The 27,348-nt window shown below is 39.2% G+C and overlaps 2 protein-coding genes and 2 long non-coding RNA genes across 5 annotated transcripts; 2 read left to right on the forward strand and 2 right to left on the reverse strand.

The window, feature by feature from the left end:
- Positions 1 to 164: 164 nt before the first annotated feature.
- LOC145237797 (uncharacterized) lies at positions 165 to 1,483 on the forward strand. Of its 2 annotated transcripts, none has more exons than XR_013862037.1 (3): positions 165 to 313; positions 378 to 463; positions 566 to 1,483. It is a non-coding gene; the product is annotated as an uncharacterized LOC145237797 (long non-coding RNA). The 2 variants fall into 2 exon arrangements; XR_013862036.1 differs by having other exon boundaries at positions 396 to 463.
- A 6,293-nt stretch (positions 1,484 to 7,776) lies between these two features.
- Positions 7,777 to 20,100, reverse strand: LOC145238990 (matrilin-1-like). Its single transcript, XM_080102287.1, has 28 exons — positions 20,088 to 20,100; positions 19,967 to 20,025; positions 19,787 to 19,846; positions 19,084 to 19,146; positions 18,825 to 18,842; positions 18,635 to 18,670; positions 18,345 to 18,380; positions 18,199 to 18,279; positions 18,075 to 18,128; positions 17,973 to 18,008; positions 17,852 to 17,902; positions 17,717 to 17,788; positions 17,404 to 17,457; positions 17,137 to 17,181; positions 16,970 to 17,023; positions 16,293 to 16,373; positions 16,154 to 16,237; positions 16,014 to 16,085; positions 15,857 to 15,950; positions 15,748 to 15,753; positions 14,754 to 15,350; positions 14,022 to 14,048; positions 11,612 to 11,825; positions 11,377 to 11,533; positions 11,227 to 11,299; positions 10,681 to 10,854; positions 8,489 to 8,536; positions 7,777 to 8,309 (listed from the first exon to the last, which is right to left on the reverse strand). The coding sequence occupies exons 1-28, from the start codon at positions 20,098 to 20,100 to the stop codon at positions 8,233 to 8,235; spliced, it is 2,436 nt and encodes an 811-aa protein (XP_079958413.1). The 3' UTR covers positions 7,777 to 8,232.
- A 126-nt stretch (positions 20,101 to 20,226) lies between these two features.
- Positions 20,227 to 21,868, reverse strand: LOC145238402 (collagen alpha-1(XIV) chain-like). Its single transcript, XM_080101547.1, has 6 exons — positions 21,592 to 21,868; positions 21,267 to 21,445; positions 21,056 to 21,200; positions 20,884 to 20,969; positions 20,693 to 20,820; positions 20,227 to 20,383 (listed from the first exon to the last, which is right to left on the reverse strand). The coding sequence occupies exons 1-6, from the start codon at positions 21,791 to 21,793 to the stop codon at positions 20,227 to 20,229; spliced, it is 897 nt and encodes a 298-aa protein (XP_079957673.1). The 5' UTR covers positions 21,794 to 21,868.
- On the forward strand, positions 20,259 to 20,887 carry LOC145238403 (uncharacterized). Its single transcript, XR_013862116.1, has 2 exons — positions 20,259 to 20,325; positions 20,712 to 20,887. It is a non-coding gene; the product is annotated as an uncharacterized LOC145238403 (long non-coding RNA).
- Positions 21,869 to 27,348: the final 5,480 nt, after the last annotated feature.

Raw genomic sequence — 27,348 nt, forward strand, 5'->3', positions numbered from 1 at the left:
TACTAAAAATGGTGCTTTAAGCCCAGGTAAACTCTTAAACTAGTGATTAAGCGAAAATAGTCAATTAGCTGAGTTAAAAGACACCGTCCTTTTTGTGCGTGACCCCTATCGAGGTTATTCGCTGTAGCAAATTAGAGGTAAATGTGTTGCAACGGCCGGTAAGTTATTTTTAAAAAGTCAGCAAATCCTTTTTGCAAGGGGTTTTCGCTTTTTAGGCTTAAAACGTCGCAGTCCATTTTGTTAAATGCTGTGATACGCCTAATTATACCGTACAGTAGTCGATTCTACGATTTTAAGTTGTAGCCTGCTAGTGGTAAGTAACAAGTAATCATTTTGTGATTATTGCATCATTTTTAAGTAAAGATGTTTATTTTAAGACTTATCTGTACATACAGGAGCGCTGCTGTTAAACAAACCTGTTGTGTCCTATGACTTCTGCGCCAACTATGTCATCATACTTGTGGTAAGTTTGTGTATGGCCCAATTTCATAAAAGCTAATGCATGTCTCTCATATCCTAATTCCTAATAATACATGCCACTACCTATTTTTTACTTTTGTTTTAGATAAATAAATAAGAGATTTACTGGGAGAACAGATACTTTCTATTAATGATCAATCTTTTATCTCATATACCTGCTGGATGCCAACCAACAGAACTGTCATAGCCAAAACTTATCAAATCTTCACAAGGAAAAGCACTTTTGCCAAACACCAGCAAAGTCAGTGATAAAGGACATCTAAAATCGGCTTTATTATATGGTTTTGAAAACCAAACTTGTTACTTTTAAACAAAAACCTCCCAAATTGAAAAATTCCGGCAATTCAGATAAACCTCCAAGTTGCTCCAAATACACAAGTTACGGGATAAAAGTGTGACAAGTACAGTTCCAGTCAAACTTTGCAGTATTTTACATCAGTTTTACTTTGAAATGTTTCCTTTCTTTTTTGTCATTGTCAGGATGCTTGCTGTTTGCATGTGACCCAAGAGGTGCAAATATGCTCTAGCTCTACCACTATTTTACCCAAACTAAAAATATCTGTACAAGCCAACCCAACTAAACATTTTATGACAGGCATACTATGGTGAATTGTAGAAAAAAAAGAGAAAGCTTAACAAAAGTATAAACAATCTACAAATTTTTACTACTATTATAAGACTACAACATCATATTAATTGAGAAATTTAAAACCAACTTCAAAAGTAAAGCAACAATGAAAATGAATTTTCAAACTTTCTGCATAATTATGTTCTTTAATTGTGTTTAGCCAACAGTAAATTGCAAAATAGATTGCATGTGGTAGTATCCCTTTAGCATCCCTGGAGAACAAATGTTCTCATTTGCAAAATGAAAGACATTATTTTATCTTTTACGAGTTTCGTTCTGCTGTGTTTTATACTGTAATTTAAATTTGTGTGTGATGTTTTTAACAACTATGTACTGCATTGTACTTTGCTGCAAAATAAAAATAATGCAACAGTTTTTTTTTGTAACATTGCTATACAAGTTAGAAGTGACCAGGAAAAAGCTCAAACAAGCGATAGCAAACATTAACATTTTATGCAGCCAAAATGCAAAAAATGCTGTGTGCAATTTTACTGGATTAACTCCACATTGGGTATAAGAATAGAAATTTGGATTGTAGCAATGAACCAACATTGGTCCTAATTAAAATAATATTTTGTATGATGTCAAACACTCAAAAACCTAATTATGCAACTTTAATGTCTGACAGCGACCATCTTTTTCATTTATCCTTGTTTTACATCTAAATACTAACTTTTTATTTAAAAAAATCAATAAAAATATTGAAACATATAGCAAAAAAGGTTTATACCGCATCATTTACCCTGTGTAACAAGTGGCAAATAGCTTAAACAAGTAATGCGGGAGTGTGGTTATGACGTCATAAGCGCCTTTCATTTTGATTGTTATTTTTGTGTATCAACCGTAACTCAGGACCTGCCGCTTTACATTAAGTGCTTACCAATAATGAGTACCTACTACCTAGTACCTATGTCCTATTTCCAAAGAACTCCATAGAGTTCTTTGGCATTTCACAACAGCAAGAATTTAAACCACTGGTAATTTTCCAGAACAGTTTTGTTGCATTATAAATTAACAGAGAAAAAACTGAAAAACTGAAAATTTGACAAAAATATTTCTTGTCATTTGAATTTTTAAAAGATTTGAAAGAAACAAAATGTTCGGTTACATTGCCTATTTTTTGTTTCAATCAGGGAAAGTGCATACATTTAAATAAGGGTAAGGCGATTTAGATTTTACGATATTTCGTACGATACCGCTATAAACTAACCAAAGTTTCCACGGTGGCCGCCACCGTGCTTTACAAACCCAAGGTGGCGGCGCCACCCCGCCACCGCCTACTCGGCGCCAATGACCAGACCGTTAATACAGTAATACTGTACTCTCATGTGTCATAGTATCAAGGGTGGTAGAGCTACCTATCGAAAATTGAGCACTTTTGGATCAGGAGAAACGGATGGTGTTAGTAGCTCTACCATCAAGGGTAAGGGGTGGCATAGTAAATATATTTTCTATTGAATTTAGTTGGTGACGATCAAAAATGGTATAGCAGCGAGGGTGGCATAATAGCAAGGTGGCATGGTATCGAAGTTTGACTGTATATATAAAAACCAAGTATTTTAAAACAAAAAAGCAGGTAAATCAGGGGTGTCCAACCTTTTTGGCCAAAGGGCCACATGCGGTTTACGAATGATTGCGCGGGCCACTTGAGTGTTTACTGCTAATTTGTAATCTTAAAATGGCTGTCCACATGTCCACTTTTCTTAGTATATTCTGTTAGCTTTACTTGCTTTTCGTTTCTTATTTGGCATAATCTATATCACTGCAGAGTGCGTAAGATATTTCACTGCTGAATGCGTTTTGCGCAAGTGTTTGATATCAGATGTACAACAATGAAGCAAGAAATATTGACTGACTCTTGAAGCAAGAGTAAGATTGTAGACGTAACAATGCAGAAATTGTGATGCGTAACAATGTGCATTGTGATGCAATAAAAGTAACTTGAACAGTTGTGTATTACTCTATTAACAAAGAAATAAAGCAAACAATAAATGCCAATCCTCGGATTGTAAGATCGCCATAAATTGCACAGGCGTTAAAGTTCATAATACAAGTCATTTCGAAAAATACCGCGCGGGCCAATCAGAACCTTCCTGCGGGCCACGGGTTGGACACCCCTGAGGTAAATGGTGGCCGTTGGTAAAATAAGAATCTGCGATGCGGCTGTCGTAGCAAAATGGTTGTGCACCCCTGCACTTAGGTTTTGTTTTCTTTTTTTGACGCAACAAAGAGCACTGTGAGCGTTGCTCGTGAGCAGAAAAACAACGAAATTTTGTTGGCAACAAAAACTTATTACTTATATTTTTCATGTTTGTGTACAGATGTTAAAAATACAATGCTTGATTTTGGTAAAAATAAAAAATAAAAATTGCCGGAATTAAAGCAACCCTGAAACAAGTTGCTTGTATTATTATGTCAGAATTTAACAAAATGACAAACAGTAACTGTTGCCACTACGCTTAAACAAAAACTAATTACGACCCACCAAACAAAGGGAGTAGGTTTTGGGTTAAAAACCTAAAATGTAACTTTGGGGTTCGACCTGAAGTATATCGTAGGGCAGTGGTTCCCAACCTTTCTACACCGTGGGACCGGTAAAATTGTAACAAAAAATCCACGGACCGGCAACAATTAAAAGATCGTAGTAAATGCAACAGATATTTGAAAGCTTTTTTTTCACCAAAGTTGTCCTTGTGCAGCATAATGCAAGTTTTAGTCATAGCCGATGTATTTAGGACGAAAAATTACAACTAAACGGCAATCAACTCAACTAAAACAACAAAACGCCAATCCATTTACATATAAAAACAATGTTAGTGGGATGTTTGCTGTTGTTTCGCTTCCAGTATGAATCTCATCTCAAAAGCGAAGAATAACTTTGTTTGTTGAATGCTAGACACAGTTTATGACAAAACAATCACAAACGTCACAAAAGCTTTATTGACCAATTTTACGGATATCAACCCAGTTTTTACAGCCAAGCGTAAAATGAGTTTCGCAGGTACCAACAACTTTGCAATAGGCCTACATGTCACTCCACTTTAAAAAGTTGCTTGGCTTAAAGTAAGATAGTTTGCGGACCTACAAAATATTTACGCGGACCGGCGGTTGGGAACCACTGTCGTAGGGGTTCGGCCGTGATAAAAAGGTTAAGAACCACTGGTTTAACAGAAATATCTACTTTTAAAATTTTTGGTTGTAAGGGTATAGCCTAGTTTGGTTGCTGGTAGTCGAAAGTAATTCTTTTGTGGTGGAAGCCGTAGTTTAGAAGCAACACTTCAATAAGCAAACGTTGATTTTGAGCAGGAGGTAAACAGGCGGCAATGTTTTTGCTTTTTTATGTCGCAACGTGTCTGACATATCCCCGGTTGAAGTAAGTGTATTATATTGTATGCTTACAATAGTTTCAGATCATAAAAAATATGGTAAGAACGTTTAAAAGGAAGACGACAGGAGAGTATGCTTCAAGCGACCAAATGAAAAAAGCTGTTTTGGCAGTTATTGAAGATGGATACTCGCACAGACAGAGTGCCATTGAGCACGGAGTTAATCGCTCAACCCTATCAGATTATGTCCGACGACATAAAAAAATGTGGTGCATTGGCCTCATATTCTCCTAATTTTAAACAGAAAAAGATTTTTCGCAGGAAAAGTCGTTGGCGGATTACTTGCTAAACTGTTCAAAAATGTTTTATGGTTTGACTCCAAAAGCGACTCGCCGATTGGCACAAGAATACGCAAATGAAAAAGGTCTCGACATAAAATTTTACAGAAAGAACCCCAAGGGGTCACGTCTAAAACTGCGGGCCCACTTGGCCCGCTAGGCCCAGCACTTGGCACGCCCCATGCAATAGAAAAAACTGCGGGCCCACAGTTTTTATATTTGCGAGAGACGCAACAAGCACTGTATATAATGGACCCGTGGTTTTTCCCTGCGAGAGACGCGACATGCACGGGATATAGTGGCCCGCAGTTTTTCCTTGCGAGAGGCGGGCCAAGCACTAGATATAGGGGGCCCGCAGTTTTTTAATTGCATGAAGCGAGCCAAGTGCGTGACCGACCCCAAAGCAGTGAATTCATTCGTTGAGCCGCTAGTAGAAGACATCCACGTCGTGGAAAGTAACCGGGTTGTCATGGTTCTGCCAAATCCCGTATCAGTCGTGGGATCCAAAAGGCAAATGAGTGCCCTAAGATTTCCCATCAACCTTTCCTGTTTTAACATGCGCTAAAGTGCCAGCTTAGCCTAGTCGACTTGTATATCAGATGATTCGTTATTATTTCGTTTGTCGTTTTTACCAAATGTGTCGAATAAAACAAAAAAACGTATACTGTCCGAGGTAACCCCGGCCATGTCCGATGTTACCCCGGTACCGGGGCAACATCGGACTCTTGAGAGCCTTAGGAATTTGTCCTTTTACATGCATTAGTTTGCTTTGGCAACGACACTCCTACCCTTTTTCGGCAAAGGATCACCCTTTACAACAAACCAAAATTTAAATTAAAAAAAACGTCCGAACCATCCCCGGTCTCCCCTACAGCTACTGCGTTTTTTTACGGTTGCTTCCCCCCTCTGATTAATATTTTAGCGTATATTCCACCGCTAGGTTTTGCAGCTGTGACTTGATGCCACTTTACCATCATGTGTTACTATGTGTGTTGCGTCCAAGTGCACGTGAACAAAATACAATACGAATACGAATCTAGAAAACACAAGTCGCGATGCCTCCAAGTGCAAAATATTTAGAGTATTTTTTTCAGCTGCCGTGTTGTAAAAGTTGATTGAAAGCAGGGGTCACCAAACCAGTTTGATAAGGAAATTCTACTAACGTACGGTAAGAATTCAAAACAGAAAACTTTGAATACCGATGTACGGCGCAATTAAGAGCATTAACGAATAGCGTTATTTAAAACCAAAATTGTGTGTAAATGCTGACACGTATCGGGTTGGGGTGAGCTTTACAATAAAATACCAATAAACCCAACTTATAAACTTAGTTCCCTTTAGTTGAAAACATCCTACCACAATAGGCAATGTTGGCGGGTTCGATACATCACTTTGACCTTTGTCTAAAAATGCTGGTGAGCATAGCATTTTTCATCCTGTTAGTAATTCCCTTTACCGTTAAAGCTCATTTTACCGTTATGACTCGTCGTCAAATCGATGTTGGTCGGTGTGATCTGTTCGACAAGTTTGTCTCAACTGCTTATTATGTTGGTATGTTTAATTCCTGTGCTTATATGCTATCACGTATATGCTGGAGTTTTACTGTTTGCGAAATATTATGTTTTATCGGACGAATGGTGTCGCCATGATCTAATTATTGACTTAATAGCCTGTTTTTATTTATTTGACCGATAAAAAAACTCACAGACCTGCGTACATCGTATCAGAAAGCATTGCAGCCTCTTCATAATTATAAGAAACATTCGACTCCACACAATAATTATTTCCTTTAGGCCTATAGATTTTGCAGTACGTCCCATCAATAGGTTTGCCACAACGTTGTGGAGTTGTGGTTTGCCACAACTCCTTTTGGAGTTCCACGCCTTTTTGTAATTGCGAAATAATTCTTTTGGTGTGGTTTAACACAACACAATGTTTTCTTCTCCCGATTAAGTACCCAAAGTATTCGCTTTTGCGAACGCCGTGATACCTATTCACATGCAGTTGTGATACATATTTTTATGCTAAGTATGTTGAAAAAACACTGCTGAAGTGGATCAACCGAAAATAAGACTTACAAGTACATCTTATCGCCCCAAAACTTGCTTCATTTGTGTTAAACAAGTTAATTTCTTAGTTGTTTATTTATTTCGTACTACTTTCAAATCACAGTTATTTGTTATGCGCAATACCGTACGTTTGCATTTCATCCTAAAAGTTGGTCCCATATAAGCTTTTACATTTTTATCCCTTTAAATTTGTACGTACAGTCACCCCGGAAGTAAACTGTTTGCTACGGCTGCTTGGAACACAAAAAATCCTTTATGTGGTTTGCCTCAGTGAAAGTGAAATGAGGCAAAGAGCTGTGAATGAGGAGTGCAATGAGGCAAGGAGTGTATAGTTATTTAAGCTATATATGCTCATACGTTTGCAAAAAAGGAGCAAACGGGGAGAAAAAACATTGTTTAGGAACTCTTGCGTGTTGATTCGTGTAAGTTTGAACTTTAAACCAGTGTTTCGTGTTGTTTTTCTTCAATTCTTTTCGTACTACCCTTTTCAACTATACAGCGATGCAATGCCTATTGCGTCAACCGAAAATTCAACCGAAAAAAAGATATTTTCAGCAATGGATAAGCCAAATACTTAAGTGACAAAAGCATTGTAGTTTTAGTGACTATATCCAGTTAAAACATATATTCAGTCTTCTATACCTTCAATTGGCTCTTCTATACTTTCAAAAAGTTTAACTATTTGTTACGGAAAATAACATTGATTTCTTTTAAGAACGTTTAAGAAGGTTGAGCAACAGCGTTTAGTGCTGAGCTTTTTGTGATTTGTGTTTTGCAATAGACCTATACTGTAACTGTTCAATAGGGCAAGGACCCCAAACATGATAATTTACATTTAAGTGACATCTACATTCGCATTGTGACTTTAGTTGCTTAACTAAATCTTTGGGTAAGTCACTTCGACACGTCTAATAGTTGTGTAGCTCAGATGTAGATACAACAAGCGAAATGCATTTATTAGGGGACGTATACAGGTCTTACATGATGAAAAGTTTTACTAATTGGAGGGTATATAATTAAACGGGATGTTGGTTAACAGGTAAAATGACAGGTTAAAATGGAGAAGCAAACACGAAAATAGAAAAAAGTCAATTCTGCGATTGCGTTGAGCAACAGTGAAGTCAAAATGCCAAAGTTAATGTTCACCTTGAAAAACGCCGAAACGACAAACTCGTTGATGTTAAACATGAGGGTGGACAAACAGCTCTTTGTATTTTTGAACTTTAGTATCCAGATTAAGATGGCCAAGCGTGTATGGAGCTGTGTATATAAACTAAAAAACTAGTATGCTGAGTGTATCGTACAGTAGAAAGACATAGCTTCTGCGGAAGGCAATTAAATTGAATTAATAGTGGTGCGTGGATATGCTGATGATAGAAAATTTATATGTATTAGATGGTGAATTCGAATTCTCCGGATCCTCCGTTGAAGTAATCGTCATCTGGTGGAAAGGGCTCTTTACCGCCTCCTATCCGTGATAAAAATATGAGAGTTACATTTGACATGTTTTCCTAATAAAAGTAACAAAAATGCAAAATTATTGAAAGATTTGTTTCAGCCACTATAGACAAAGTCGAAAAGAAGCGAGGTAGTTTGAAGTCATGCAAATCAAGCCACACCCTCAAAAAGCAAGAGAATGAAACAAACCTGGAAGGAGATCCTCATCTTTGATCGAACTTGTCTCGCCATCGTCTGCTGTAAAATTGCACGCGACAATTGTTAAATGACAACTCACACCCCACACCCTCATTCACATTTAGTCAGTCCTGTCAATTCAAGCCAAGCAAACCGTTGCACATAGTTAGGTAGCGTCGCCACGCGATAATGCATGCTTCCATGGACGTCAAAAGCCATACAAGGAAGTTTTCATAGGCTTATCTTAACACTCTAAATTAAATTGTTGCGATTGCCCATGATGAATATCTTATTTTAAAACAGACTTGCCTCTGAAAGGAATTACATCAAATTAAAACTAGAATGGTGGCTTTCTGATATACTTCCATTTTATATATTCTATACGATATTTACCAATTTACTATACACATCATTTGATCTACACATATGATTGTTTTTGTAAACAAAAACTAATGGGTCCCCACACGCGCGTTTGTGCGGATTTACGGTAAACAAATGTTGCGGTGATTTTTTAATTCTTAAGAACAAATTTTTACAAACATTAACCCAACAATAAAAAAATTTGTTTGTATTTTTTTGCACTAATATTGTCGTATAATTACAAAAACATTAAAAAAGAACGAAACAAATACTTTCAATTTAATCTCTTGCTTTGACCCAGATGTTGTCATCCAAGGTCGGGTTTTAAACACAATTTTTTTCTAGAAAGCTGTAACAGTTGTGTTACAGACACATTAAATTAAAAAGCGATTTGCTGCAAGTGTATACATAACAAATTGTTTTTCATTTAACTTTGTTTCGCAAAACGAGTACCATTGACCTGTAGTAACCTTTTAGGGTGCACACACCAAACGACTGTTTGGCCTTTTGACACCGTTTTCAATAGCACGCCGTCCTTAGTGTTCAACAACACTGTCTGACCTAATTTATACATGCCTTGAGTATTTGATTAAAAAAACGCTACGTTATGACGAAAGAAAGTTCTGAACTGTGTTAGTAATACCTACTAATTGACCTTAAGTAACTCGTGGTCATGCAGCGGCCAACCTGACAACGAGCATTTAAAAAAAAATTATCTTCCAAAAAAGTCAAGTTTATTTTTTCATATTTAGTCTGATTAACAAAGTTTTGTTTGACATATACGAAACCGAAGCACGGTTATTAGGTTTAAATCACGTCATAGGTGTGAAACCTTTGCCAAAACTGAAAATGTGAGTGATAACTTAATAAAACGACATAGCATTGCTGTGCAAAACAGCTGATATCTAATCACCGAAACGACCTCTCGTAAAACGTCTATCCGACGTCAAGCTTTTGGAGGATCAAGTTCAGATTAATAACTAACATCTGTCCAAATTTGAATAAATTTGAAGCACGCTTTCTTGACCAAACGAGCGTTACAAACGAGCGTTTAAACATTTTACGTTTTGGGGGTCTGTGGGTGAACCGCTGGGTCATTTGGGGTCAAATTTCACGGGGACCAAACTAGGATTAATAACTAACATCTGTGCAAATTTGAATAAATTTGAAGCACTCTTTCTTAACCAAACGCGTCTAACAAGCCAGCGTTAGACAGAAAAAAGAAAAAAGAAAAAAGAAAAAAGAAAAAAGAAAAAAGAAAAAAAAAATACGGACAAAAACAATATGTGTCCCCTTCAGGGAAGGGGACCCATAATGACGAAAAGTCATTCTTAAACGCATACTCACAATAATTGCAAAAGACTACGGTTTTGGTAAAATGTAAAAGCGTGTCACTTTTCCCAACTGTGCCATAACCCTCTCGTAAATTTTATTTTTTAAATATGTTTACTTGTGTATTGCGCAACGAATTACGTGTCACAGCTTACAAGGGTCAAATTTTTCGTAAGTAATGTGGTAGTAATGATAAGCTTGCTGCAAACAATAATGTTGTTGTAGGAGAAGTCAAGAAGCTACAAGACTTGCATGCTACAATTAATTTAAATGTTTTGCAGCTGTAAAAAAACTACTGGGTCGAAATCGACTCCTTCGTATTTCTATTAACTTATTAATCATGCCGTCACCTTATTCTTTTTAAATGGAAAAAGTGAAATGCTAAAATGCCACAACAAACCGGGCAAATAGATTCACGATCAAACTAAAACTTTGATCGCAAGCTTTAAATTACCCAAAAAACAAACTCTAAAAAAGTTGCCAACATAATGCAGAAAGTCGCAAACACTTACATCTGTAGGTTCCCCTTGCGGCAATACAGATCTTCTCTACCAGCATTTCCTGAATGGTTGCTATGGCAGTGTAATCATCAACACTGAAGATGAAATCGGTCAAGGGGCTCGAGGCAATTTCCTCAAGTTCAACAAGTTCCGCTTCGCCGACGCCGATCGCAAAGATCTTTGCACCTGACCACAAAGACCCAAACACTACGACAAACCAGTCGAAAAAAGTACAATGGTACCGCTTGTGTTTGTATAAGATAAAATCACAAAACTAGCTTGTCTCGAAATTGACTGGCAAGGGTCCAAAATGCTCGCGGCAACTTTATAAGCGTCGCTTGTTTACTTATGTTTATGTACCGGCTTTACTGTTCCGCTTGAAACTGCACTTGATTATATCGTACACGATACTCTGTGGCATATGCAATGTTTAACAATAAATAGGCGGTTCAACAATCTGGTTACTTAATAAACGTTACCACGCCAAGTTCAAAGGATAAGGAACGTGTGAACATGTGCTGTAAAATATACCAGTGGAATTGTGCAAACGACACTGACCTGCAATACGCAGTTCTTCTGCAGGGATTTTGACGTCATCTTGACTTCTTCCATCAGTGATGACGACAGCAACCTACACAAAGATAAAATATTTCACACCAATGTTTCACCTCCTTACCGTAAATGTAAAAAAACGCAAACATTGTGTACTTTTCTGGAATCCCGACTGCCTTCTATGTCATTGTAGAGGGCGTGCGCAAACTCAATTGCTTCACCAGTCTCAGTGTTTCCACTTCTGAAGACCAGATTGTCGATTGCATTAAGAACAGCTTGTTTGCTGGTCGTTTGTGAGAAATCGAACTCCAAGCTAAACACAAATCATTATAGCTCAAGTAAAGCACCGAACGTGATAAACAACGCGCAGTGAAGGTATTGATCAACATACTGAGCATTGTCCGTGTATTGGATCATCGCAACTTGTGTTCCGTCGTTGCCAACGTTGTGGAAACCGCTGACAACATTCCTCAGGAATTCTTTCAGAAGAGAAAAACCGTTCATTCCCACCGATGAACTGCCGTCAATGATGAAGGCCAGGTCTGTCATGGCGTCGATGCATCCCGGGCTGCTATCACCACGACTCGGGGGCAAACTTGGGGCAACTTAATAAGACCAACCACAGTATGTTAATGTATTTTGAGGTGAGTAAACGACAAGACAGTCGTCTCAATCCATGGTTCTCGCAAGTCATGCTAATGAACGCAAAATTACAAAAGTATGTGGAATCTTATGGTTCAGTCGATACTGAGATGATTACTGATGGCATATTGGCAAGCAAAATCCTCAATCGGTGATCACGCCGGAGTTTTAGAATGAAGTTACACGAGTGGAAAATTGTTCATATCTTTACTTTGGTTCATATTATATAACATGCCCAGACGTAAAGATAAAACGATAACCAGGCGAAAGGTCAATCCCTGTGGGATTTACAGATATTAAGGCCACTTAGAGCAAATCTAATAACTATTCCCATGAACCCTTACATGATGGATTGCATCTTCTCATGCAGTCTAGTTCATTGTCAAATATGTTGCTTCCTCGACAGCGCTTATACGAAAACCAAGAACACTTTTGAAGCGCACTATTCCAGTAATATTTTCCCACAACACGGTTATCGCCTTCGGGATTGCAGTTTCCCAAAGGCACAGGTTGACTGCAAATGTCATCACCATCACCTACTGATGGGTCTCGCGTTGGTTTTGGTGGCAGTGGCAAGCCTACGTTTTAAGTTCATCGCAAGGGATGCATGAATGACAAGTGAGTTTGAATGGCGTTTAGTGGTTATAGAGGCAAATGTTTGATCAAATACCGTTCGTACGTCAGATGTAGCCGTCGAGTCCAATTAGGGCATCAAAAATAGACAAAAACACTATGGTGAGTTGAGAAGCATCTAATCGCTTTATTTTTTTACACATGCACACCTTTGTGACTAAAGATAACACAGGACAACTACATAATTTGAAATTGAAGCAGTAAATATTGTGATACAAATGATGAAAATTACAAAAAACACAAAGTTTTGACCAATTACACAGATCGAAGTAATTCTTAAATTAACGCATTAATTGTAACGAAAAAACTTTGTTTTGTGTGGTCGCATTCCGTTTTGTTGTGTCAAGTTCGCGCTGCGCTCAATAAATGGCGACTTATTTCTTCACATCGCCTCGCGAAGGGCCTGAAAATCAAAGTACGCCAAATGTAGTTTCCATTACTTTGAAGTGACGTTTTCATTATTCGCACAATGTTGTGAATTTTTTATATCTTTGCTCGTAACGACTTTATATTGATTTTGGTGATGAAGCGTTTTCCTTGGCGCATGACTTAGCGAAGAAAAAGCTTTCAGCCCATGAGAGCTAGCGCTATGGGCACGCGGAGGCGATGTGTTGAAATGGGAATGCGAAATGAGCTCTTACACAATGCCTTGCTTCGGTGAATTTTGCGCGTAAAAGCGAATGCCTGCATACTAAATGCCAAAGCAAATGCAATATCAGGAAGTATAAGTGTTAGTCGTCTACAAAGAAGCGTCGGTAATTGGTTTATATTACATGAAATTATTTTCAAATTACACTGCAGCGCATTAAACAAAACACCATGAAAATTCTACTCTAATTTATGCTGAACTTCAAATTTAAAAAGGTTAGTAATCGTATGCTGAAAAAGTTGCATGTTAAGTGCAACTAAAATGCCATTGATATAGAACTTGTGGTCGGGTGGAACTTGTTTGACGCTGGGGCGAATGCTACCCAAGATGACAGGCTAAGGCCTTCGGTGGTGACGCTGTTTTAGTCCATGGTGACGTCGAAAACGAGCAACTGCAAGACGAGAAAGAGCACAAGGGAGTTGCGAGTCATCAACAAAGTCTAATAAAGTCGCTTGGTGCCACATGACGCCACAAACTGGAGGTCGCAACTCCCGTCTGCTCATTCTCATTTCACCAAAGAATAATTTAACAATCAGGCAACTTAGCTCGTCAAGAAAATTTACAAGTTTTCTTGCGCCTGCTCGTTTGCGACGTCACGGTGGCACAGCAACGTCAATGGTCGATCGTTAAGAAACACAGCTACTGCGCACTACTACGAGAAAACCAAGCATACTTTACTCTGTATCGTTTAACAATCACATATTATAATCTTCCAAACCCAATGCCTGGGATTCGCTCACATTTACATGACGGTTTGACGGGCTTACGGTTCGGTATATCTTGGCACAATGCTCAATCGCACGTTGCCACGTAACTAAAGGTGTCCTATTTTCACCGTTTACACCAACATATTACGAATAAACGTGCAATCACTTACCGGTTGTCACCACAGGTTCACCAGCTTCTGCAAAACATAAACAAATATCGTTTAAGCTTGGTTGAACACAGATGTTATGATAAGTTTTACATTCGAAGCAATTACTCGTGCAATTTAAAGCGCATGCAAAAGCAATAAACATGCAGTGCTTCAACGGCAACCATTTACAATACAAATTATACTCGGAACACGGAAAACACATATAAAAAAGACAAGAAATAAAAGCATCATATTTTGTAAAGTCAGAAGTATCATACGCTCACAATTTTCTAAAAACATGCAACAGGTCACGAAGTCATTCATTTATCGATACGTTTGTCGAGTAAAAAGCAAAATCTACCTATATTAAGTTATTTTTGAAATCGGGAAAACAGAAGTTAAACAGTTAGGTACCCATGTTACAGAATACAGTATGCTTTTAATTAAACACCACAGTTAAATACAATGGCACCAATTATGTAAACCATACACGGGTATAATCATATAAACGAGGTGATTCTAAAATCATAGAGCGTCTAAAATTCAAAAGTATAATACTGGACGCAAGTTGCTGTTACTGTCCACAGGAGCAACCAATAAATACAGCTTCCTTGGGATTAAACATATGTTAATTCAAGTTAAAAAACAGACGCTTCCTTACGTGCGTTTGTCGCTACCCATGCAATTAAATGGCTGATTCTGACAGCTACGCACTAATTGACAAAGCTGATTGACAACTGCATCATACTTTACCTGCAAGTATTGCGTCGATACCAGCACACGTGTTTTCAACAATGTTGGCGATAACGCTTTCCAAGGTTGCAAAATCACCAACATTGAAGACGTGGCCGTTACTGCTGAAATCTAACAACTCTTCGTTGTCGACTTTGTCGCCAACACCAACTGAAAACATCATGTGGAAATTGGCTCTTGCATCTTCGATTGCAGCTTCGTTGCGGTCATCACTAGCATCCCCATCAGTCATAGTGATAAGAATTTTGAACGATCCATCGCGCATCTCGGGTACGACTTCGTCATTGACAAACTGGATGGCGGTGTATGTCTTAGTGCCAGAACGCATTTGCTCAATGGCTTTAACTTGCTCCTCGATTTCGCTAATGTTAGTTTCGACGTTTTGGTGAACTTCAATGTTGCTACGTTCTGAATACTGCACTACGTCGACGTGCAAAGGAATTGAACGCATTCCGGGCTTAAATCGATCAACGGCAAGAAGAATCCAGTCCTTGACACTTACAAACTCTTCTCGACCGATTGAGTCACTTCCATCGACGAGGAAAGCAACATCAACAGGATATTCTTGACATGTGTTCGGGGGTTCTTGGGGCGGTGCTACATTACACAATACACATGCATCAACCTTACCGTGACGAACTGAAGCACTGGTTCACGCGAGACCAGCAGTTACCGGCAGTTACAAGCTGCACCGGTAATAAGCATCATGCAATGTGAATTTAATCAGTATCAGTGGTTTTACCATTCAGCGCACCACAACATTGATACAAAAAATTTCATAGTGGCTGTTTTTTTGGTCCAAACAAATTACGTACCTTTTTATCACAACATAATAAACGGGTAAATATTGTTTGGTTGACAGCACCGCACTAAAGCATACTAGCTATATTTGAACAAGCGACATAATATTACTCTTGTATATTATGAGCGCATCAAATTAAGCCCCAAACCCAAAATCATTGCTGAAACTGAAGGTTCGCCGGAGACAACTTACCGCATTCTGCAAAACAATATAAAGTGGCATCAGTAAATGATTTTAGTCCAACATAAAATTGTGGGAATAGTTTTACGTTAACTGTTGGGTTTCATCTAAATTGGATTACCTGCTGGCAGCAGCTCACGCACAATCTCCGCAATGATTGGACGGAGTTGATTGAGGTCAAGTTCGCCAGGGGGTCCACGGGGGCCTGTTTGACCCTGCGGAAAATAGCATTAGTCAATACTGAACTTATAAAATAGGAAAGCATTAGCATTCCAAACCTGTGGGCCTTGTACTCCTGGAACACCCTGTGCCCCATCAGTTCCATCTGATCCATCGGCGCCTGAATCACCCTGTCATCCAAATATTTGCGTGAGGAAGGCAAAGATCAGTAGACGTGAAAACAACAATGGGCGTTTACCTTTCCACCACGGTTGCCCTGAATGCCAGGTCTACCTGGAACGTCTGACGGTTCACCCTTCTCTCCTTTGAATCCCCGCTCGCCCTGACATTTACGATCGTTACCGATTTCAATAGATCTGAAAGTATGACCTGAATACCTGTGGGCCTTCTGGACCTCTCTCTCCACGGAGACCATCTCGTCCAGGGAAACCTTGCTCGCCAGGGACTCCATTCTCGCCCTGCAATAAAATGCCGATCACTTTGGTTTGGTTTCAAGGCATTAGGGAGTCATTGTCGTTGAAGTTGAGATTTTACCTCAGTTGAAAAGTAACTACCGAGGGTGTTCACATTTTAGCGCACTTATAAAAAGATTCGTTAAAGTTTAGTACTGTTATATCAGCTGTGTTGTAACATTGTGCCCACACGGTAATGATAGTAGTTTAATCGTATCCGCCCTAAACCGCAGTAAGAGAGGAAACCATTCCATTACGACGGAAAGCGTCTGTTCCGTGCAAATGTCAAATCCCACGCACTAACTTTGGACGAATGTGTGACGAACGTGCCGCAGCAAGAGAATCGACGCTTGAGCAAATCGGTTGATGACCTCACTAAAATATGTAAGCGGCGACGCTAAGGCGGCCTCTGCAGCCGTTTATACCTCTATGATATATTGCGTAGTTTAGCAGTAATCGTTTGTCTGATCTGAGCACAGTTTTACCTTTTGTGTGGGCTCATTAGGTATAAAGTTCATTTTGTTTAAACAAACTTTTTTAGGAAAAAAGGCAACATGCTCTCAGTTTGCAATTTAAAAATAATCATTTTTTGGTAAACTTACCCTTTCACCGATTTCTCCACGTTCTCCTCTTGGTCCTTGAACACCTTGCGGACCCTTGAAGGTTAAAAAGGTGCATTAAAATAAAAAACAAAAACAGGACACAGTATTTTACGCTTGACAAAACGATGTGGTTGTTCAATCATGATTACAGGGATTACAAAACTCACCCGAGAACCTTCGGCTCCATCGACACCGGGAATTCCATCAGGGCCCTGCAAGTCAGAGCAAACAAATTAGGACCAATTTGGGGTAAAAAAAAAACGCGATGCAATGTGGTCAATTATTATACGTTTACGCTAGCTTACTTGGTAGAACTAGAAATAACTGAATAATTGGCTCCTTAAAGTGGCCACAAAATACTAAAAAACGTGACAAAAAGATGAGGTTATGAAGTAAAATCTTAACCCAAAGTTTATTCTAAAATAAGAACTCACTGGTAATCCAGCAGGTCCCGGCTGACCACAAAGTCCTTGTCGTCCCTTGTCACCCTGAAACGAAATTATTAGTATAGAATGGTGATGTTAGTGTGTACATGTGAACAAGCCATGTGTATTTAAACCGGTTTGGTAAGCCAGTGGTGTTAGCTAGGCTATATCCGCGCCAAGAGCTGTTCCATCTTTGCGGTCGCAGCTGTCTTTAAACACATCGTGTCATGGGGAATTAAATTCGTGGTAGGCTTGGTTCGAATACATGTCTTATTGAAACCTTAACTATAACTGACAATGTTGAATGTATGAACAGACTAACCTCTGGTCCTAGATCTCCTTTTATGCCTTTTGGTCCAACTGGGCCTTCATTGCCATCATCACCTTCATCGCCCTGGTAAATAAAAAAAGATAACGTAAAATCATTGCATACCTTCTAACAAAATATCCAGCATACCTTGACGCTTTCTCCTTTCTGTCCTTTGACACCCTGGGGACCCTCAATACCCTGAAAATCAACATTTTTATTATGACATTGACGTTTCCATAAGACACCGACAAAGGGAACTTGTACACACCTGTTCACCAACATCACCTTCGTCTCCCTTGTCGCCCTAAAAATGAATTTGAAGCAATAAGTTGTTACCTGTTTCAATTCGGAAATAAAATGTCAAAATTACCTTGAGACCTTGTATTCCTTTTTCGCCCACTTCTCCCTTTTGTCCTGTTTCGCCCTGTAATTATAGTTTGTTTTATTTTTTGCATTACAAAGAAGGGCTTTTAAATAAATCTAATAATGTTTACCCGATCACCGTCCTCTCCGTGATTTCCATCAACTCCAGATTCACCCTTTTGCCCCTGTACACCCTTTTCTCCTTCATCACCCTGCAAGTAATAAAAAAATCGAGAATGTTTGATATCCTAAAATAAAACACGCAATCATCGCATACCTTTTCACCCTCAATTCCTGCAATCCCATCAATACCCTAAAAGAAAAAAATGTTACTGTTTGCCAAAACTAAACAAAGATTTCGTGTCTACTGGTTAAGCAACTTGGTTATTACAATAAGTGTCGGGTAAAATACGACATACATTGCTATGTTTAGAGGAGATTACATAAGTAACAATAAGGGGGTTTATTCGCACCGTGAAACCGTGGTGTCTAGAGATTGTACATTGTCAATGTTCCCATCTTTAAGCTGGTTTTTACACCCGCGAATTTAAAGCTGTGTCAACTTACCGGTGGTCCAATGTCTCCCTGTTCTCCTTGATCTCCCTAAAAGAAATCTTTGTTTAGGATATATCGACCAATAACACTCGACAAAGAGCAGTTGTTATTTAGCTTGGTCCACAGACAAAGTCGTATTAATCATCTACTGTTTCTAATTTACGGACATCGATTCAACGATTTGGTTACATTTTCTACTTACTTTATCTCCCTTTTCTCCCTGTAAATAACAAAAACATTTTTAAAGTCTTAAAAACAGCTTTAAAATTTCTACTTGAACAGATAAACGCATAGCAATATATTATGATTAAATGTTACTTAGATGCGAGGATCAAACTGTCACAATTTAACTTTGATAACTGCGGTAAACAACTGAAAGTTCTTGAAAGTCTACTATTAATTGAAGTGTTTATACGATAAATCTTCAAAGGTAAATTAATATATTGTATATGTAGTGATACCTCTTCTCCTTTTAGACCTCGTGGTCCATCAGGGCCAACTTCGCCTTTCTTTCCTGGTTCTCCCTTTAAATACACATGGTTGGCTTAATGTGGTAAAACGTTGCAACATCGTGAAATTCATGTTTAAGACACGCCTGGGCGAAATTGGAAAGCGAACGAACTTTTGCAGCAAGCCTCGTGTGTGGCGACAAAAGCGCCATCAATCAACGCGGCTCAGAAACTCGTGAACGATGACACTCAAATACAAGGCGTATTGTATGAAATATCTGCGTGGGCGGTGTTAAAATATTCCAAAAAACTTGCTAAAGCCCATCTACCAGAAACGCTTGCAAATTACCAATGTATCGCAAAAAGAAGCTAATCATTGTTTTCACAGGTAAAGTGTGTTTGCAGTGTGGTAAAAATCAGCGGAACTTTGAGGTTCCACTCATGGTTGCACCAATCTTTTTTAAAAGATAACAGTTCGAGAGGTGCCCACGCCACTAATGTGTGTTAAAGTACTTTACTTGCGGTATTGTGCAAAACGAAACGCTGAGTGGCAAGGTTACCGCAGAGAAACCTCGCATGACAAATATTGGCCTAATTCAGTAAGCTTTTATCGCCTTTTCAAAAATTTCGCTTGATAAAATTTGTGCTTTTCCTAAGCACATAAACACTTTGATGTCGGTCTAATAATTTAAAAACATCCAATACTAAAGGTTACCTTTACAGAAGGTCCTGGTTCTCCTGTTTTGCCGATGGGCCCGGGGGGTCCAATTGGGAGCTGCAATAAAAGTCAGAGTTCTTTTACAACTGTCATTTACATTTGCCTACAGGGTGTAACACAGTACCAGCATTCACGACAGATGTAATTAACATTTCGAAAAAATCATTAAAATCTTACTTCGCATTCACAAGTGCAGTTGTTGCAAGACGGTCCAACTTTTCGATCATTGCGTGAGTCTGGGCACTAAACGTTAATAAATTTGTTAAGTCAGTTAAGTTAGTCAGTAAGATACAAAAACTTAAGTAGATCATAAAAGGAAACCAAGCACGGGTTCTCAAACCATGATCCAGTCCCGAGGGCACAACTCACCTTCTGCAAAGCAAGAACAGGACGGGTTAGAAAATTACTCTTCTCTCTGGTATTTATGATTGTGCAATTTAATATACCTGCAGTGCGTTGATGAGTTCCGTCGTGGTTTCGTGTGAAGTCATTTCCAAGAAAGACGACCCTTCTTCTCTTCCCACTTTGGCCAAGCTGTTAAGTATACCAGTAGCCGGGCAGAGGCCTTCGTTCCACGCAACGGTTTGAACGCCGCTGCAATAAAGCAAAAGTTGACTTTAATAATAAAAAAATAAAAATACCCACATATTGACAAATTTCCAATTTATAAAAAATATTGGGTGCGAGTTATCAAAAGTTTCGACTAACCGCAGAAACTATTTGATGCAATCCTCAAACGGAAAGTCGGTAATTTGTTCGAAATTAATTCTGACAAGTAACAACAAACAAACACAGGTGGTCAAAACCGTTACCACCCTAAGTTGGCTGTGTGTGGCCTGCGATAACTTAAAACGGAGAAAGTAGTTTGGCTTGTGAAGAATGCATAAAAACCAAATCACTTACTGGCATTCTCTTGTTACAGATATCGGATAGACAACTACCCCAGCCTCGGCAAGACCAGCAATCGATGCATCAATATCTTCCATTGTCACATCCGGATGACTTTTGCCGTTTGTCATTAAAATCAGTACCTACAACATTGTAGATGATAATTTGTTATTGCAGCAAATTTTGGTAATTAAACAAGTTGTAACCTTGCGTGGTGTGGTTGGTGCAATATCATCCAGGATCGGGTCAGGTCGTGGTTGATTACGGAAATTATCCACCGTTGTGTTTAGTGCTAAAAAATGACATAGAACTTTTTGTTTCAGAGCAAATATTAACTTCAACACCCAGACTTCAACACCCAGACAGTCATAAGTATACCTTTGTTAAGAAAGGAACCTTCGCCGAGAAAACGCAAGCCGTTTACCCTTTCCAGGATTTCAGCTTGCAAATTCTTTGCACTGGCCGGGTTTGTGTAATCTTCAAATGAGCGAAGTTCAATGGGATTTTCAATATCGCTGCTAAACTGCAAATACGAGTGGGTTAGGTTAAAACATTCTTTTCACAAAAAGTATATACTTGTGTTTCGCACCTGCATTAGGCCAAGGCGTGTTTTGCTTGCGCCGTATTCAATGTCGTCGACTCGGCCAATTTTCCGCACAAGTTTCTTCAGAAATCGCATCATCCTGCCATGATGGTCACGGAAGCACGCGCTGCTATCCACAGCGACCATGACGTCATTCACACATAGAGGTGGTGGTTCTATCAAATCTGAAACATGACGGTATCAAATTTTCTTCATGTTACATGAAGCTCAATTTAGTTTCTTATAATCTATTGCGTTTTGCGACTGGTAACCGCCACTTTTTGCTTTACCAAACGCACATGACATTTCATTGATATCAATCGATCATTACCTGCGGGTGCATTTTCGCAGCATTTGCATGAACATTCTCCAATCATCGTATCGGGTGGAATTGGTTCAACCTCCAAAAGAGGATCGTCGGCAAGAAACATGTTGGTTTTGCCGAGCATGCGGGTTTTCATTTTATGCTTCCGACCGGTCGCATTGCTTCCGATAAGGAGCAAAACTGCAAATGCCCCCAACAAGGTTTTCATTTCAACAACACAGTTTGCCTACTGTAGACTAAGTAATTGTCCTGTGACCCTAACAAAACAATTACATAACATACTAAATTTTATCCTCTTTAATTTTGAGTCATTCATTCGCACTGTGTTAACATCATCCCAACCTCCAGTTCAATTTTAGCTCCGGTGTTTAACGTGAAAAGATCACAACAAAACCTCAAGTGTCTAATTGTTCCGCTTTATGCTAAGTGGGTCAGTTGTTGGAAGAGATAAAGGATGCACTGTGAAAACGCAGACCTCACTATTTCTTACGCGTTTGTGTCTCGATAATCGCTTGTGGGAGTAAACACCCATTCACAGTCGCGCAGTTGTTCCTGTTATTACTCAAACACGACTATGCATTGTCGCAGAGTTAGCCCACACTTGAGTTCTCACTTCAAGGGCAAGGAATCGCCGCGATTATGGCCTGATAAGCGTTGATTGACAATCTAGCGCCACTGCTTTAGACTACAGAAGGTACTTGCAACCACAGCATCACCATTGCGAAGAAATCCAGACAAAAATAAAACTCCCAAGGTTTCCTAAACTCGTATTGCGCCGTGTGCCTCCCTCTGACGCAAGTAAAATCCTTTCATTTCAAGCATTAAACAAGTTTTTTTTTTTGATCTGATGGAAGGCAACAATCGTCAGGAGATTAGATTTCCCTCAAACGATAACCTCATGTCCCACGACTGACCTGGACGTGCTATGTGACTTTTGTTTCCTCGGGGTATAAAGCTAAAGATTGCGGTAAATTGTCGTCCAATTCAAACAACACCAACCGCCTTCAAACGTGGAGATTCCGTCGATACAAAGCTTAAAAAGACCGTTCGTGTCACGGGAAAAAGTTTTTCTGTTGAACTTTGCTTCGTTTTGTGTGATTGAACACAATGTTGATTCTATTTCGTCGATAAAACTACAGCACCAACTCACTGACTTTTATTAAACAAACATCATTGGGTGCTTTTTCTCTGTGGCCTGCTTGTCATGGTTTCTGTATTCAGAGTGAAAACTCTGCAACATACAATCAAACACAGTCTGCTTGCGAGTTGCGACCATAAGCTGGTATGGTTTCGGAAAATTGCCATTTTTTTCCTTGCATATTTTTCCTGCTAACATAGTGAACTACGATGCTCAACCACTACCATTAAAACAACTTAACTTCAGCATACTTAAATATCTGCTTTATATTTAACTTCTACGAATTATGAAAGGCGGCGCATTTGATTGCAAGATAATTATCTCCGTTTGTTTCGCTGTCATCTTTAAATTTTGTTCCTCGATCGATTTGTTAACACTGCCATCGGTCACTCCAAAACGTTATCTGGGCTACCTCGTCCGTTTAACGGTCGGTTGTCCGTAACCACCAGGGTGGACACACGTTGCCCTGCTACGATAGCTAAACAAACTTTTTTCTAATTTGCCTGAACAGAGACTTCTTCTGATGGTATAAAAGTATTGAGCCAACTTAAGGAATTAACGTAATTTGATGCGATGTCACCACAATCAATGCATAGTTAGACGCTATCACGAGCTAAGGTTGTACCTTAATGCCTAAAATGAAATTAGGATCGACCCTACTAAAAGCTTTTGCTGGATCAACTTCTTCAAGCTGACGCAAACGATATGGACATGGATAACACAGCACAAGGCAGCTGCCACAGTGAACGCATAGTTCCCTTGATACTTGAAAGACGAGTAGGCGATATATACCGATGTCTCTTTTATTACCACAACCTTTTTATTCGTATGAATATAACCGTAATGTATTTTCCCCGACTTGAATCGAACATGAACTATGTTAAAAGTGCAATTTCATTCTAACGGCCTTTCATTTTCTCCTCCACTAGCGCAACAAGGCTAAATGTAGCCGGGCTCCCTTCCTTTGGAGCCATGTCTTCTGCGCACTATGTCAATAGTTGCTTGTAAATATCACCGCTGATTTGATATTTGCGAACTGTTTGTCGAAGGCAAACATGGCCGTATGTGCGCGCGAGCAAAAACCGCGCGTTTTTGCAACTCTTCTCAAACTACTGTAATTTTTATCTTATATTAGCGGCGGGCTAAGAAAATATTCGTTCTTTGAAACAGCAATAATGCGGAATAAACGTTTCTTCGAAATTTTAACCATGTGGAAAATGTGTTTCCAACTCCATGGGTTGGTCTATCAGCACTTGAGGAGTTTGAAAAACCCGCGGCTTACCTACCCGCCTGAGTAGCGCAGCACACCCGTGGTGGTTGTCGCCTGGTATAGACACAACGCCACATGCAAAATGTCAGACAGTTTCTTCCGGAAACCAACATGTCCGCATCGGAATACCCTCTTATTGACGAAATTCGCTACATGGCAAGATTTGGATTATTCCAAAGGGCATCGTGTCTCAGGTGGTCACCTACTTTACACGGTCCACTGCTTCTAAGCAAAAAATGACGCTAAGTTTACGTCATCAAAATTCCCAGGGGGCACGGCACTGTAGGCGATTCCTAAAAATGATCTCAGCTTCACTTCATCGATTTTATCTTTACCTGCATTAAGTGTCAGGCCGGAAGAAGTTGCGCAAATAACATAACCCGATTATTGCCTGCAGCCAACACGAATCTTATGTCATTATTTATTCATGCATTGTTTTTTTGCTGCACGTTTTTTTTCAACTCGCAATTTCGAACTTGGGTTACATCGATTAGTGCTCGAACTAGTTTTTAATTCTTTATACCACAACCTACAACAAACGCATGCTACTTTTCATACACCCATTTTGCCGGTGAGTAACTCACTCAGACATGGGTTGTATTTCCTTGTTACATGGTAAAAAGTTAATTGTTTGTCTGTTGTCTCCCACGTGGAAAATTAATGACCAGAAGTGAGATTGGTGTCAGGAATCAGCAAACAGTATGATAAATTTACGTCGTTAAAGTTTATGCGATGGAAACCGTGAATCTCGGAGCCAAGTAACCGCGCCTGCTTAACAAACACAAGACACGACCGTGGAACAAACTTCCCTGCGTGCTGCCGCGAGTTTGAGACAAGTGTATTATCAGCACGTGATGGGACATGTCGACAAACAGAAATTGATGTTTCCCATAGGACAGCTGTCTACGGCCACAGAGTATTCAACAAATGCCCGTACTGCGCTCACCTGGTTTACCGCCCATTGGCAAGCAATCTAAACCGCGGGTTTGAATTTTCTTTGACTAGGTCGGCAACAAATGTTCGTACTTATGTGGCACAAGTCGCTGACCTGTGGCGCAAACTGCTTCATGACTAAACTACAGGTTACGTCTAACTCTAGTGCCCCATAAGTCTTCAGCACATGTTTGATAAAGCATACACACGCCGGTAACCGCTAATTTACAACAACAAAATGTAAAAAAATCGAAATGTGATCGAGGTACATATGTGGTGTGCTTTATTTAAAGTCTCCATTTACATTTGCAACAACCTGCTTGACATCCAAAAAAAACTGTTTAGACTGAAGTATATGCTTCAACACGTTTCGTCGATTCGTGACGTTTATTTATTTCAGAGTTCGCAGTAACGGCTGAGTTTCATATCTTTAACGTATAATTTATATTTGCAGACATCACACTAACGTTATGCACTATAAAGAATTGCTCACAAAAACACATTAAACATGCCGAGACCTGTTTGTTCTTCACAAATTTTACTGCTGTGCAGAAAATTCAGCGACCGATTTGCCATTCATACAGTTGGTTGGCGCCACGCTGTGCACAAGCTGAGATTTTGCCACTTGCGGTTTTCGCGAAGCTAAAAGCGGATGAAGTGTTGGGATATAGATTAAACTCTTTTTTCATTTATCGCCAAGGTGGTCTCGGCGCTCTCTTGTTAATTTTTATAATGTGTTGTAGTTGAGTGAGCAATGTAGTCTAATATAGAAAATGCGAAATTGCCTTGCCACTGTGCTCCCTACACTTTTTATAGCTAATAATAAATTCGCATTCTTTTTGTGTATTTGACTCCCAATGAGCAATATAAACGGTCTTGTCACGCTGTAACTATAAAACTGCGATAGAATTGCTCCCAAGTACATCCCTGTCACGTTGCAGTTCGCTGAATGGGATATGTTTAAACGGCGCCAGGCCTTTGTCGACTGTCACTTCACAATACAATTCTGCAACTAAAGCTTTCAACCCTGTAGTAATACCATCATTGAAATACACACACCAGCCAGAGCAACCACACTTCGCGTCAACTAAAAGCATTTTTTGTACCTTCTGTGTGTTTAGCAAAGTAAAACTGTTCCTTGTGAATCCTTTGTTTGTTGCATAAACACCTTTGCTTTGCAGGATTTTTGCGTACCCACCAACAAAAGTGAATTAACAAAAGTCGAACTTTGTTGTAAATTGCGTTACCTTTGTGCAAGTTTGCATCTGGCATTGATACTGGTTTACCGATGCCTGACCATTTAGCCCTAGGCTCTTGCCGAATATACAACAAATAAGCAATCGTTTCCATTGAACGATCATGAAGTATTTGTATAAGACCCCGCTTCTCGTGCTCGGAATTGAAGTTTGTATGAAATCACTTGAATACACATGACTGTTTGCTGTCTGTTCGGTGGTCCGTTTCGACACGTTCCACTGGAGACAATGATGTCTGGCCTATATTTACCGGCTTCGATGATTGATCTTGTCTTTTATCTCAACCTTAAATATTCGGGTCATAAAGAAAATGTTGTTCACACACGCTTTTTGCAAAATTAGCAAAATCAAAAAAGGATTTACAAAACGAAAAAAATCAAACGCCGTTTCTTCGCTTTTGAGTTGCCGACGGTAACGACATCATAGCAGAGATGTCTGCACGACGATGTTTAACCCTTTCTGATACAATCTGAATTTATAAATAAATCTCATTTTTGTGGCATTTAAAAAAGCTGGGCGTTTCTTTGATCATTGTGGAAAGTAGTAATTTAAACTGTAAAAGTAATGGTGGAGCATTGGGGATTCGTAATGCATCGCAATCATAAACCAATCATCAAAATTATTTCTTACGCGTTGCCTTGTACTCAACAGCGCCACATTGCGGATAACAGCTCATAAAATATCTGTGTTTGGTGTAATTTGACATTTACAGTAAAATGCAGTAGATACAAAACAAAAATGTTAAACAAGAAAATGTTATGGACAGAAAGGCTTATAGGTCAAACAAACCAACTCATTTTTTGCAAATAACAAAGAAAGAACATGTAGTGCTGTGTTCTTCATGCAAACACAAAAGGGGGTAAATCTAGGTAACAACGGCAGTAACTTACAAGTAGGTCTGATGTTTCTAATTTGATTAAGGTGTCAAATTCATTCGGTTCGAAAAGCCCTCGGCCCTTACTTTAGCAGCACTGTAGAAAGTGTATAAGACTAGAGAAGTACCACATCGTGTAAAGTGGTGCGCAAATAATCAAACGCGACACCAAGCTTTGTTGCGTCACAAACTAATTGATTCCGGGTTGTTGAATTGTCTTGAGTGTTCTTCACCGTCAGTGTTAAAACTAGTATAGTTTGGGTGTAGCTGACTTGCTGTTCAGTTTATACGT

Source organism: Phallusia mammillata, chromosome 7 (genome assembly GCF_965637545.1).
Source record: "Phallusia mammillata chromosome 7, kaPhaMamm4.hap1.1, whole genome shotgun sequence".
In the NCBI taxonomy this organism is placed as follows: domain Eukaryota; kingdom Metazoa; phylum Chordata; class Ascidiacea; order Phlebobranchia; family Ascidiidae; genus Phallusia; species Phallusia mammillata.

Coding starts and splice junctions, on each gene's coding strand:
- LOC145238990 (XM_080102287.1), bottom strand. Junction 18,381..18,634: donor AGGGAGACATTGGACCACCG/GTAAGTTGACAC, acceptor TTTTTCTTTTAG/GGTATTGATGGGATTGCAGG. Junction 15,951..16,013: donor CAGGAGTACAAGGCCCACAG/GTTTGGAATGCT, acceptor TATTTTCCGCAG/GGTCAAACAGGCCCCCGTGG.
- LOC145238402 (XM_080101547.1), bottom strand. CDS start 21,793: ATGAAAACCTTGTTGGGGGCATTTGCAGTTTTGCTCCTTATCGGAAGC. Junction 20,970..21,055: donor AGGTTCCTTTCTTAACAAAG/GTATACTTATGA, acceptor GTCATTTTTTAG/CACTAAACACAACGGTGGAT. Junction 20,821..20,883: donor CACCAACCACACCACGCAAG/GTTACAACTTGT, acceptor ACAATGTTGTAG/GTACTGATTTTAATGACAAA.